At 37.1% G+C, this 14,840-nt stretch overlaps 1 protein-coding gene across 6 annotated transcripts in view; it reads left to right on the top strand.

Annotated features, from left to right (window-relative positions):
* RNF13 (ring finger protein 13) overlaps positions 1–14,840 on the top strand; it is a 121,317-nt gene that overhangs the window by 53,903 nt on the left and 52,574 nt on the right. For all 6 annotated transcript variants that reach the window (XM_081301572.1, XM_081301568.1, XM_081301569.1 and 3 more), the window contains one exon: positions 1,914–2,039. In XM_081301572.1, the coding sequence (XP_081157698.1) occupies positions 1,914–2,039 (126 nt within the window). Of the gene's footprint in view, positions 1–1,913; positions 2,040–14,840 lie in introns of those variants that run through there.

The raw sequence follows: 14,840 nt of genomic DNA, 5'->3' as shown, positions 1-14,840 counted from the left end.
TTGCAGTGTCAGGGGCAAAGGGTTTTGCTGTGTTGCCCAGGCTGGCCTTGAATTCCTGGGCTCAAGTGGTTCTGCCTCATCCCCCTGAGTAGCTGGTATTATAGGTACATGGTACCACATCTGGCTTCATGGCTTCTAAGTGATATATAGGTTGAGTTCAGTTGCTATTATAGGTATGTTGAAAAAGATTTACTGTGTTATGTAATTTGAGTTAGTGTGTGCAGAAAGACACAGAAAAGAAAGCAGAGAATAAGTATAACAAACGTAAAACAAATATTCATTGTTAGAAGGATGTCTGCAGTTCTGTTTCCTGGAGAAGGAAAATCAAGTGCTTGATGGGATCAAGAAGAGGAGATATTCTATGAATAAATGGAGGACATATGCTTTTTTTTGGTACCAGGGGTTGGGGGCACTCAATTACTGAGCCACATCCCCAACCCTATTTTGTATTTTATTTAGAGACAAGGTCTCACTAAGTTGCATAGTGCCTTGCCATTGCTGAGGCTGGCTTTGAACTCGTGACCGTCTTGTCTCAGCCTCTTGAGTTGCTGGGATTACAGGTGTGTGCCACCTGGCCTGGCTGACATATGCATTTTGTTCCTGTACAGAAGCTTTGCCTGTGACAAGCCAAACAGTGCAACTTAGGGCAACTTAGGGCAGGAGAAATTGACAAATCCAGTGAATTAGTTGATATGATCAGTTCAAGCACCATGCAGAACTTTTTTTTTTTTTTGGTATTGGGGATTGAACCAGGGGCTCTTAACCACTGAGTCACATCCCCAGCCCTTTTGAAAATATTAAAATATTTTATTTACAGGCAGTGTCTCACTAAGTTGCTTCGGGCCTTGCTAAGTTACTGAGGCTGGCTTTGAACTCATGATCCTCCAGCCTCAGCCTCCTGAGCCGCTGGATTACAGGCATGGTCACTGTGCCCCGGCCATGCAGAACTAGGGTTAAGTCATCATGTCATAGCTGTCATTGCTAATTTATTCTTATAAATGAATTTAATGAATTTGATCATCTTTTTATGTGTTTACTCATTTTTATACCTGTTGAGATAATCATTTGGTTTTTCTATTTTAATCTATTAATTTATAACATATTCCATTTTGTGATGTCAGATCATCCTGCATTTCTAGGAACGTAACCTGCTGTTTTCTTTTTAAATTCATAATTATCTTGCAGACATCTTTTCAGTTTACTATGTGTAGATTTTCCTCAGTTTTCAATGGCTATATTATTTTTCTATTAGATGAGTATACTATAATTTTTTAGATAGCTGCATTGTGATGTGCATGATTTCCAGTTTTTTCTACTAAAACAATTTGGAATGAACATCTTCCTACATATACCTTTATAGACTCAGGCTAGTGTTTCTATAGAATACGTTTCTAGAAATTTTATTGTGCATTTTCCTTGTTTGATATCATGAACGGAAATTGGAAGCTAACTTTAAAAAAGGATTTGTTTGATTTAGAAATGTCATGTTGGAAAATAGTGGTTGTTGCTGGGTGATTTTCATTTTTTTCTTTAATATTTTAATTTTTTTAGCTGTAGTTGGACACAATACCTTTATTTTATTCATATTTATGTGGTGCTGAGGATTGAACCCAGGGCCTCGCACATGCTAGGCGAGCGCTCTACTGCTGAGCCACAACCCCAGCCCCTGGGTGATTTTCTTATGTGTAATTTTTTTGTTTTTAACTCTAATACTAAGACAGAGTTTAATTTAAAACACTCCATGTTTACAAAAACAAATATTCCTTTAAATGTTCTGGGACTGGGAGCAGTCATAACTGCCAGTAATATCCACCCTGTGCAGAGCAGGCCCATAAGCAGTGGAGTCTGCAGAGGTGAGTGCTTGCTTCCTTGAGTGGGACAAGAAAGATGACTCTGTTGCAATTCTCTTTCAGGGTTTTCTGATCAACTCAAAACCAGAGAATGCTTGTGAGCTCATAGCACCTCCACCACTAAAGGACAATTCATCTGGCGCTTTCATCGTGTTAATTAGAAGACTTGATTGTAATTTTGATATAAAGGTACTATTTTCTTTTAAAAATTTGTTTGTTTAGCTAATTTAAGTATTCCTTGTTTCAGAAAAGATTTAAGGTAGCACACAAAGTTGTCCAGATTAAAAAAGAAACAAGGCCTATAAGGAAAATGAGAAGGAGGTGGTAAAGGCAGAGAGATGGGGCAGGCTCACCTCAGTCTTCCACACTTTCTGCACAGCTCACCCTCCAGTGTTATAGGAATGAGTGCAGAAAGAGAGGCATCTTAAGTTTTGTAATTCACAGATTTAGTAGCAAGTTGACTAGATATAAATCACTCCTAGTGCTTCTAAGAATTTTTAGGTGTTTGTTGGGCATCTAGTAGTGAGTCTAACTTCATCTAATGTAGGAATGGAACTTCTTCCTGCAGTTTTGGGCCTTGCCCTTCCAGTATCAGTCTAGTACCTGTTTTCTCCTTTGGTGACCCTGATAGTGAGGTTTCCCTTGTAAGAAGTCACTGCTGTCCTTGTGCCATGTTTTGTCTCTTTGAAGTAGATAAAGCTGGGTTTCAGATAGGGAAACTAAGTTCTCTGTAGAACTTCCTTCTTGACAGAAGGAATTCCTGAGGCCAATGATTAGAGTTTTTTGAGCAAAGAAAAACAAAAAGAAAAGAGAAACAAATCAGTGTGAAGTGAAAAAAAAAAAAAAAAAAAAGCAACACAAAATACATTTGTGAACCAGACTCCCCCAGAACCAGAGCTGATCTTAGAACTCTACCAGCACAATCCCTCAGTATTTGTAGAAGACAGAAGGCCAATTGGTCATAGCTTAGTTCATCATCTGCAAGCCTCCTGCAGCCCCAGCGCTCAGTACTGTGATTACCTCTGAGTTGCTTTTGTCTGCTGGGCATGTGTGGGAGCTCAGTCCAAATTCTTGGCCTCTCATAGTAGTATGTCCCTCAGTGCCACCAGGGCTGCTCTGAAGGCGGTAGTGTGTGGAGCTGTATTTTTGGTTTGGCCTGGGCAGAAGCCACTTAGAGGCCTGTATAGAACAGGTCTTGATGTGACTGTACTAGCCTGCTCAGAGCTCCTGTCAACCTCACACATTCCATAGCTTGGCATAGACAATGCTCTGTTCAGAAGGGAAGGCTGCCCAAGCCCTGATGTGCATGGTGTTTGTCTCTTTCATCAAGAAGTGGTGCCTCCATAAGAAACTCACTAGAGGAGTCAAATAATGACTGAAAAGGGGTTTGAAATGTACATCAGTTTGTAAATGACAAGTATTGTATCTATTGTACATTAATTCCAGATCTGGACTCTCGATTGCCTTTAAATGAAAAATAGTGTTTGAAATCAAGTCTAGATTTTCCTGCCTTCAAAGTTGTTTGTGTAGTTTGATTTTAAATCATTATGAGATTTGATTCAGAACCAAACTATTAATTGTACATTTCTTCCAGCCAAATGAAATATTATTGTAACATTCTGTTAACTTTTTGCTCATAGAAAATTAAATGTATTTTAAAATGTATTTTAATACTAATTCTCATGAGTCTGAGGTTTCTCTCTCTCTCTCTCTCTCTCTCCATTGTGCTGTGTATTTTCTGACTCTGGAGTCTTTGGTGACAAGAAGCTAGGCTACTTTGTTGCTGTTGTGACTTTCCTTTTTAGGTGGGATGGTGGTGTTTCCCTTTGAAAGTTAGGGGAATAAGGTCACAGATATTCATTTTTGAGGTGAAAGCACAAGTCCAGAGTGAAGAGGTAGGCTGGTTAGCTCTCCTGTCCCTCTAGTGCATTCCTAATCAGGAATCTGGGTTCTGGCAGACTTTCACAACCTGAGCCTTACTCTAGCTCCTCTCTTCACACTGTCTGCCAGAGGTCTGTCCACTGCTGTGCTGTGCTGACCGCACCCCTGTGCCTTCACACAGGTTGTTTCTCTGTCTAGGGCAACTGTTGCCACCCTCATATTTGACTGTCAGGTTGCTTACATGTTTGGATGCCTTCTTGGCTGTCTGTCCTATCGCTGGCTGAGCATTATTCCAGCTGAGATTGCCAGCTTCCACTTTGCAGATGCCTCCTTTGTTGATCTTATCTTCATGTTATTTTATATATTTTCTTATTTTGTGAGCTTAAGGTGATTAGAGTTCATGTTTTAATTATACTTATATATACATTTTGTATCACAGTGCATAGTGATCAGTCAATAAAGTTTTGTTAAATCAAACCCAGTAATAGTAAGCCTTCTGCTTATGTGTATAATGTATTCTTAAAAAATATGTACATGGGGGCTGGGGATATAGCTCAGTTTGTGGACTGCTTGCCTCACATGCAGAAGGCCCTGGGTTCAATCCCAGCACCACACCCCCCCCCCCAAATACACACACACACACACACACTCTCCCCTACACACATGGGAAAAACATGTAAAGTATATAAATTGAGCCATTGTCATTTGGAAAGGAAAATCTTGAAAATTTTCCTATTAAACTTTATCATATAGGCAGAGTCTTTTAATGCATAAAATTCTAGTCTGTTGTAGATTTTTTTAAACTTGATTATTTTTGGTTCATAAATTTATAATGGAGATTTTTATGCCTAAAGATTCTTTACCTATCTGACTTCTGTTGATTTTTATCTTCATCTCAGTTGTATTAAATTTGGGGAAATTGGTTTAGAGGGGAGACATAGTAATTCCAATAAGTCCTAGGAATAGACTGCATATGTTTGAATCCCATCTTTATCATTTACTAGCAGTATGATCTTGGTCAAGTTATGTAGCCTCTGTGTGCTTTATCTGCATAGGAATTGATAAGCTGTCCTGTGTTATAGGATTATTGTGAAGATCAAATGAAATAGTCACTGTGAAATGCCTGTCACACATGGAGGCGATAGGCTTTAGTGTTGCTATTTCATGATTTTACCATGGAGATAAATAGAGAAGAGGTAAGGATGGCAAAGATGGTGACTCTTCAGAAGTTAAATTACTGGCTGATAAATCACACCATAATATAGTAACATGGTATCAGTTGATGTGTAAGATTTATGATTTGACTTACAAGGGATAGTTATTCCAGTGTGTAAGGTATAAGTTTTATAAATTTGCAAGAGTAATTATGGATCTCTTCTCAAGGTGTTCTGGGTTGGTAAGGATATAGTCACTTTGGTCCCTGGAGAAGCAACTGTACTCTTATCCCAAAGACAATTTCCTTTCTAGTGTGGTTACTGGTGAATAAGTATTAGCTTTTTTAGCCTTACTCCTTGATCAGAAATCTCTGATTGCATTTTCTGAGCTTCCAAATTGATTATTATATTTATAGCTTTATATTAGGTATGTTATGAAATCTAATCACTTATGAGAATGTGTAGGACTTCTTCAGAACTGCCAATAAATTTCTCTTTGTTGATGATCAGTAGTGATTCATGCATGTCCATCTACACTTCTGTATGGATGTCCTGGCTGAAGCAAATAGAAAATGACTTCTTTGCTTGTTCTGTAGGTAGCTCAGTAGACTGAGCTGCGGGAAAGCTTGATGCAGCACTGTCTGCAGTACTGCAGTGGATGGTAATTGCAAGGTTATTTTGTGGTCTTTTCCTATCCAAAGTGACATCTAAATTACCTCAGATGAATGGGAATTGGCTCTGTCTTCCAGAGTTTTCCTAGGAGAAGGGAACCCCTTACATTGCAGACAGAGAAGCAGAAAGAAGCAGGGGTGAAAGTAGATGGAGACAGTCCTGCTGATCAGTGGTGCTGGACACTCCGGAACTATTTTCTACAGCTCTTTACATGTTTTGTTTTGTTTTTTGGTCTGAGGATTGAACTCAGGGGCACTTAACTACTGAGCCACATCCTTAGCCCCCTTTTTTATATTTTATTTAGAGACAGGGTCACACTGAGTTGCTTAGAGCCTTGTTAAGTTGCTGACATTGGCCTTGAACTCATGATCCTTCTGCCTCAGCCTCCCAAGCCACTGGGTTGTTTTGCTTTTAAGGTGAATGTTGTGCTGACATTAAAGAAAGTTATACTTTCTTTTTTCTTCTTTAAAAGTTAATGATGAAGTAAATTTATGTGCTTTAATAAAGGCAATGGCTCATTTTCTTCATACAGATCAGTCCAAGTGTTGTGATGCAGAGGCAGCCACTGAGACAGCAGAGGGGCAGTGAACAATTTCTGGAGGGTGGAAATCACATTCCAGATAAAGAACACTGCCTAAACCTCTGCTTCTGTTGAGAGAAGCAATCTGAGTCTTTCAGTCTATTGTGCCCTGAGAAGAGAGGAGGTGCAGTAGAACTCAGATTTAGTGTTTGGATATGTGAAATATTCAAAAGGGCAGTAAGAGAACTCCTGATGACATGTCAATCATTGATTCTGAAAACACATTCACTGACAAAAACTGTGTCCTCTAAAAAGTTCAGCTCTTTAGAGGACAGGAAAAGCAATGCTTTTTGTTGTTGTTTTGTATAGTGCTGTTCTTTGCTGTTACAAAATATAATTGTTTGGAAATGTTAGTTTTTGGTAAGAGTGAGCATTTGAGGTTAGAAACATTATTGGCTCTTTGATAAATAAATTAAAGGTATATTAAGTCTCAATTAGGAAAGTGACTTGAATCATTCTGAAGAAGAAATCTAAGAGGAATTATCTTCTGTCTGAAATCCTTCCTGATTCCTTCCAAGGTAGAATTGATTACTTCTTCTGCATTTTGCTTAATCCCATGTTAGTCTCTGTCAGCTTTCTGAAGGAAAAGATCATGGTGAGAGCTGTGGTTCCAGTGTCTAATACACTGGCATTTAATATGTGCAAAATGAAGTATTTTAAACCACCATCAGGGCTTTAAATGTAAGTTAAACAGAGTAGGGAAAAAAAACAGCATTATTGGAATTCTCTGTTGGTTTTGTGTTCATTTCTTGAAGTGCCTTTGGAAATATTTCTAAATCTGTGTATCCATTTATACCATTTTTCTCAAGGTCCAGGTGTTTCATGAGAATTAAAAAATTATCATATGCATTTTCTGGATTATTATTTTTTTTTGTGGAATTTTATCTTATGAAAGTCCTCCTGTTTTCCTTTCTACACTTACCTTTTGTTCCCTCTCTCAGGCCTCCAGGAGAACACGTTACTTGGTATTCCAAGTGCGAGCTCCACACCAGTAGCACTAGGCAGATAGATAACGATTTTTGAATAGAAATCAAACTGCAGTTATTACATAACTAGTGAAGGTCATGTAATAAGTAGTTTCTAAATATTCCTACAAAGTGATTTATAACCTTTTTTGTTGATTTACTTCAGAATGTTTTTAAAAACGTAGTAAAGGCGTATGCCTGAGGAGTGCTGTTGGAAAGGTGCCTGCCCATTAGGGTTCAAAGGCCTGGATGCGAGCCCTGCACTCCTAGAGCTTGTCCTTAGGTGTAAAATATGCAATAAAGGGCAGGGCCAACACTGCCACCTTGCTGCCACTGGCCAAGGCCAACATGCGGTCAGAGGAGCCAGGCTTCCGAACCACCCAGTACTGTACCATGTTCCTTTTTTTGTTTTGACTTATTACCTTTTTGAGTTTTGTAAAGTAGTCTGCACAATAAAAGTATCATAAAGTATGTGCAGTTTAAATAATAATAAAATGAATGTCTGCATAATGAGCTTAAGGGAAACATCCTCTCCAACATTTATTATTACTTGTATTTTTGATAATTGTCATTCCAATTGGAGTGAGACAGTGATACCTTCTAATGTATCAATTTAATCTTCATTGGACATTATTACCAAGTGATTATTTTTAGGTTTTATTATATACGTACACACACACACACACACACACACACACAGACACAGACACACACACCATGTTAAAGCAGTGTCACTATTTGATTTTCATAATGTAGCAAGGTGCCACAAGAAATTAAACTTGAGTTGGAAGGTGGGAGGACAGGGCAGCCTGTGCTGTTGCCCTACACTCTGGTTGGAGGAGTCTGGGCTTACAGTCTGTTCGATTGGCTCCTTGTAGAATTAGGGCAGCAAAAAGGAAGGGCTACAATTGGATCCAATTAAGGCTGAATACTAGATTTTGAAAACAAACCACCAGACTTACCATTTTTCAAAATAATGAGAGAACTTTCTATTCAAACTATTTTAACATTGACGTCAAGCATTTTAAATTAAGCAATACTAAGTTTACCACACAGTGATTGCTTATTATAGCTACTCATTTTTCGTCTTGTGTTTGGAAAAGTTCCTGATGGCAAAGATTCTTTAAAAAGTCCAGAGAAAACCCAACAGTCCTCTGTATTTTCTTCTTCTCTTTTTGCTCTGTAATACTATTCTTTCCTTTTGCTCTGTAATACTATTTTCCTTCCACACGTGATTCTGGCCTGGAATCCCCTGGATGTGTTTTCTCACTGGGGCCTCCTGGGATTAGAGCTCCTGTTTTTATAGTGCTGTGTCCTGAGTTTGCAGGAGGCACCAATCCAGTGCACAGGCAGGGGAGAGAGTGCACAGGCTCTGCACCGGGTGGCGCTGGGCATCAGGATCCTGCTGTAATTCTCCAAGTCGGGGGTGAGTCCTGTTATCAGTTCCAAGTAGGCAGAGAGTAAGTGCAGAGTTATCCTTTGGTTGCTTAGTTATCATTAAAGTATGCTTTTGCCCAAGCAGTTATAAATTCAAAATTGCTTTTATTTTCAATAGTAAGTGGATTGAAATGGAGCTTCTGCTGTGTTAGATTGCAAAATAATTAGGATTTGATTGGAATATGAATCCTGTCAGTATTCAAAACTCAGATGGTATTCTTCATTTTAATATATACTTTAGTATACTTAGGAACTAGAAAATATTTTTTGAACACCCTTTTAAGGCTTAAATTGCAATAAAAACAATGAAATATTTAAGCAGGTTAGAGATTCATTTTAAAGTTTTTCACTTACAAAGTAAAGGTTTTCTTTTTATTGCAAGCTAATAGCAAGCATTAGAAGTAGATACATATAAGGGTTATTCAACGTTTGCTTAATGTCACCAGGAAAAAAAGGATTGTTTGATTTTAATTTAACTTTATTAAATTAACTAATTTTATTATCTTAAGTACTAAGTGTGTGTGCCAGACACAATATTAAACTTCATTGGAAACAGTCACATTCAAAGATCATAAGATAATGGCTTTGATTTAGTAAGGGTGTTATGTAATATAATTGTTGCAGTATGTGGAAGACCATTCTCTTCTGATTGCAGTCAACGTACAGAACACTAGGGACTATCTGTATGGTTGGGTGCCAAACTTTTTTACTACAACCCACGGTTAGAAGTTTATTTTTATCCATGCATGGGTATGTATACAGCACATAGCCACAGCCCTACAATAGCTTTAAGAAACTTACCTATACTACCTAAAATATTTAGTATATTAAATTCCTTTTTATTTAAAAGATAAATTTCATGTGGGTCCACTAAATGATTTTACTGTAGTGATTTGGACTAAGTTTTTTCTTTGTAGTAGTGAAAGCTGGCCAGGACATTAAAGCATGCTTTTGCCCAAGCAGTTATAAATTCAAAATTGCTTTTATTTATAATTAGTACGAAATCTTATCTCTCAGTACAAATTGGAGCTGGGTGTGGTGGTACACGCCTGTGATCCCAGCTACCCAGGAGGCTGAGAAAGGAGGATTGCAAGTTTGAGGCCAGCCTGGGCAATTTAGCAAGGCCCTTCCTCAAAATAAAAGATGAAAAAGGGTTGGGGATGTAACTCAGATGTAGAGCACCCCTAGGTTCAATCCCTAGTACAGGAAACAAACAAACAAACAAACAAACAAACAAAAAACAACATTAAAAATAGTACAGATTGATTTTTTTTTTTAATGATACCACTGAAACATGTAAAATCTTTGATTTTTGAAGTTCCAAGAATTCTGGCTTCTGTTTTCTGGTGTTCTTGAAACAAATAAATGTGGCTTTTCATATAACACAGAAGATTTTGCTGACCCAACCAAAAATATTTTCTAATGCATTAAATAAATTCAACTTAGCCTGAACAAACACATGTGGGAGCAATATGCCACTTACCAAAGGTCAGTTCTCCAGAACAGAACCTCAGGTAAAAAAAGGGAACATGCCTGTGTGTCTCCATGGTAAATGTCACAAAGCTGCAGCATGAAAACCATGTACTCTGATACTGTTTCTCAGAATTTTTGTGCACTTAATGTCTTACGAAGAAAAGAAATTCTTGTCAGGTTTAGTTATTTCTCTACTGCAGAAAATACTTTAAGTGTGGACAGAGGCAGTGATATCTGACTGTTACTGATTGTAAACCCAAAGAGAAAGAGGAAGTAATGTTTGACATTTAGCATTGAGGACAAAAGGCAACTACAGTACATTTACACCTATTCATGATGACCTTGAGTTACTGGAAAAGGTCAGATCAGACTTGGTGCCCTTTAACTTGAGAAAGCTGGGAAAATTGCAGCATATATTAGGAATATATTTTTTTTCACAATGACTAAAGTAAAAAATTTTGTGATTTTTTTTTTTTTTAAGGGGAACTAAAAAACAGATAAAAGAAAACTTTGTTTTTGTGAGTTTTATCTTGCTGGATAGGGCAGCATAAACAGTTATGTTAGTTACAGTTTATTTTAAGCACTATTTGTGAGCAATACTCTTCTAGAATTGAGATAAATACAATAAGCAAGATTGTTCCTTTCTTTAGGGAACATCAAGTTTGACATTCAAAATGCTTTAAATTTTATTAGATCTCTGCTTTTCAGGGTAGAAACAAACTTGGTTTTTTAGTAATTAATATTTTATCAAGAAATATGAAATAAATCATCTATTAATTTTTAAAGTAATACTCTAAAAAATGTAACATCACAATTGAGTTTTTTTCATATTGTGGTTTTCATTTATCTTTAAGTACAGCAGCATTTTTTTTGGTTTGTGTCTGATCTTTTTGAGGCATCATGAAATTACTTAATAATTATGTCATTTTATAAATGAATCATGATAGATGCAAATTATTCTATTTAAAGTTTATTTTTTGAAACTAGCCTGATTAAAGTGATTCAGGTTGTCAAAGCACTAGGCTGGGTGTTAAAAAAAATAAAGCCCTAGCTTCACTAAGCATAATCTGCTCTAGTGCCATCCATTTCCCTGCAAATTCCATGATGTTGTCATTTTTTAGTGCTGCGTAATACTCCATGGTGTATAAATGCCACATTTTTTTAATCCATTCATCTATTGAAGGGCATCTGGGTTGATTCCACAGTCTAGCAATTGTGAATTGTGCTTCTATGAACATCGATGTGGCAGTATCCCTGTAGTGCGCTCTTTTAAGGTCTTCAGGGAATAGTCCGAGAAGGGCATTAGCTGGGTCAAATGGTGGTTCCATTCCCAGCTTTCCCAGGAATCTCCATACTGCTTTCCAAATTGGCCGCACCCGTTTGCAGTCCCACCAGCAATGTACAAGAGTACCATTTTCCCCACATCCTCGCCAGCACTTGTTGTTGTTTGACTTCATAATGGCTGCCAATCTTACTGGGGTGAGATGGTATCTTAGGGTGGTTTTGATTTGCATTTCCTTGACTGCTAGAGATGGTGAGCATTTTTTCATGTACTTGTTGATTGATTGTATGTCCAATCCCTAAAAAACAAATACCAAATGTCTTCTTTGATATAATGAGAGCAACTAAGAACAGAGCAGGGAGGAAGAGCAGGAAGAAAAGATTAACATTAAACAGAGACATGAGGTGGGAGGGAAAGGGAGAAAAAAGGGAAATTGCATGGAAATGGAGGGAGACCCTCATTGTTATACAAAATTACATATAAGAGGTTGTGAGGGGAACGGGATAATAAACATGGAGGGAAATGAATTACAGTAGATGGGGTAGAGAGAGAAGATGGGAGGGGAGGGGAGGGGGGATAGTAGAAGATAGGAAAGGTAGCAGAATACAACAGTCACTAATATGGCAGTATGTAAAAATGTGGATGTGTAACCGATGTGATTCTGCAATCTGTATTTGGGGTAAAAATGGGAGTTCATAACCCAATAAAAAAACAATAATGCCCTAAGACAAAACTTGTGGTTTATAAAAAAAGGTGAAGACATATGTATCCTGCTGAAAACAAGCCATGGTTAACAACTCCCAAGTGCTTTTTGTTCTAAACTATTTTAAATTAATCCCCATATATTGTGTCTTACTGTATGATAATGCAGCATTCTCCTACTTGCCCACCATAGTGAATACAATGAGGAAACTTACTACCGACAAATATTGTTATCTGGTAATTTTAGTAGTACAAATCTAAACTTTCCGTCTTGAAAATATTTCATGTAGCTCTTTTTTTTTTTTTTAAATCATTTTAGTACCCAATCAGGAGTTTAGCTATCATCTTTTAATCTGCAACTCTCTTGATCTTTTTTCTTCTCTCTTCTATTTTGTGTTTCAGTTTAGTAATTTCTGTTGCTTTATCTTCAGATTAACTGAGCTTTTCTTCTATAACAGCTAATCTTCTGTTAAATCCATCAAGTAAATTTTCATATTGTAATATTTTTTCTCTGGAAGTTTCATTTGAGTCTTTTAAATTATTTGGGTGTATCTTCCATTTCTCTGAGCATTGTCCATATTTCCTTCAGATCTTTGAATATAATTTTTTAGTTTGTAAGTTATAAATTATAATAGCTATTTAAAAGTCATTGTCGGCTAATTCCATTTCCAAGTCATTTTTGGATTTGTTTCTACTGACAATTTTTCTCCTGTTTATGGGTCGAGATGTTGTCCTACTTCTTTGTATGTCCAGTAATTTTGATTGTTTGCTGGACATTGTGTTACGTTGTTTGTGTGGGTTTTGTTGACTTTCTTTAAAGATCATTTAGTTTTATTTTGGTTGGCATTTTATTCCAGATGAAGTTGGTCCTTCTGAGGCTTGTTTTAAATATTTATTAAGTTGATCCAGAGTAGCCTTTATTCTGGGACCACTATGTTAGCTACTGTTCTCTACTAATAGGTGTGATTCTTTCGTGTGTCCTCTGAATGTTCTGGATGTCCAGGGAGGTCTGTCTACTCTGGTTAGTCAGAACTTGAACTTCTCATGACAGAGCCCTAGGAATTATTCATCCTAAACTCCCCAGTAATTGTTCTTTCCCTGGTGGGATTATTTGTCCAGGCTCATAGTCTCATGCTCATCTTTGTATTCAGCCAAAGACCCAACAGGACCCCATGCAAATATTTAAAGTAATTTCTCTGCATAAGATCCTTCAGGCTGAAAATTCAAATTTAATCCATGTGAATTTCCTTAAACTCGGGTCTTTTTGCTCAAAAACTCAATGAGACTGCAATGTTCTGATCCAGGCAGAAAGCCAGGGCCATTGTGGAAATCACATTGTTTCATAGCCTCAGAGAGCACCATCAGCACAGGAGCACAGTACTGGTGGCTCAGTGTTTGAAAGCAGTTGTTTCATAAATTTTGTCTAGTTTTCTAGTTGTTTATAAAGGAAAAGAAAATCCACATCCGCGACTGTGCTCATGCCTAGAAGCAAGCGTTTCCCCATTCTCTGTTTGTCTTATGTGACATTGATATTTTGGGATAATCCAGGACAGCTGTATTGTATAATGACCAATTGGGTTTATCTGATTGTTTTGTCATGTTAGATGCAAGTTAAACTTTTTTTTTTTTGCAGGAATCTTGCATGTGAAATATGATGTTTTTCTTAATTTCAGTTGTATTCCACTGAGCTATATTATATGTCTGTTGTTATATTTTGTCACACTGTCTTAATTATTCTAGCTTTGTTTAGTAGGTTTTGAAATTGGGAAGTGTGAATCATCTAACTTTGTTCTTTCTCAAGATTGGTCTCTAGAATTTTCATGCAAATTTCAGTATCACTTTTTTATTTTCAATTTATTACAGTGTTATGCAATTTTCAATATACAAGCTGTATACTTCTTTCATTAGATTTATTCTTAGATGTTTTATATTCCTTTTGCTGCTATGGGATCTTTTCCCCTAATTTTACTTTGGACTGTTCTTTGCTAGTGTATGGATATGGATATGGATCAGTCTTTTAAGTCCATTCTGCTAATCTCTGGCATTTGATTGGGATGATAATGAAAAAGGCTGGATGAATGAATAAGTAAATAAAACAGGAAAAGAAGAGTTGCAAATCAAATTTTCTTTATTCTATTTTCACATTTAATAATGCTTTGTTCTGTGTAGATTCAAGTTATTGTTTTCTCACTATCTGTCTCAGCTGTTATAGGGTTATTGACAGATTGCCTCAGTTTTGTTTATCTGTCAGTGTCTTAGTTTTACCTTCTATTTTTTTTTTTTTTTTTGTCATTGTGTGTTTGTTGGTTGTAGTACCAGGGACTGAAACTAGGATGCTTGCTCTACACTGAGCCGCATCCCCATCCCTTTTTGTTTTTTATGTTGAGACAGGGTCTTGCTAAGTTGCTAGGCTGGCTTGGAACTTGAGATCTTCTTGCCTCAGCTTCCTGAGTCATTGGGATTACAGGCAAATTTTACCTTCATTATTATTATTATTTTTAATTTTAGTTACATATATATGACAGAAGGATGCATTTTGATTCATTGCACACAATTGCTGCACAGCTTTACATTTCTATGGTTATACACGATGTAGTGTCGCACCATATGTATAGTCACACATGTACCTAAGGTAATGATGTCTATCTCATTCCACCATCTTTCCTGCCCCCATGTCCCCCTCCCCATACTGCTTTCCAGAGTAGTTGTACCAATTTGCATTCCCACCAGCAATGAATGAGTGTGCCTTTCCCCCCACATCCTCACCAACATTTATTGTTGTCTGTATTCTTGATAACTGCCATTCTGACTGGAGTGAGATGAAATCTTAGTTTTGATTTACAT

Source organism: Spermophilus citellus (assembly GCF_964194105.1).
Source record: "Spermophilus citellus genome assembly, chromosome: 7".
NCBI lineage: Eukaryota > Metazoa > Chordata > Mammalia > Rodentia > Sciuridae > Spermophilus > Spermophilus citellus.
The sequence above is the reverse complement of the archived record's forward strand: the minus strand, read 5'-3'. Positions and strand labels throughout refer to the sequence as shown.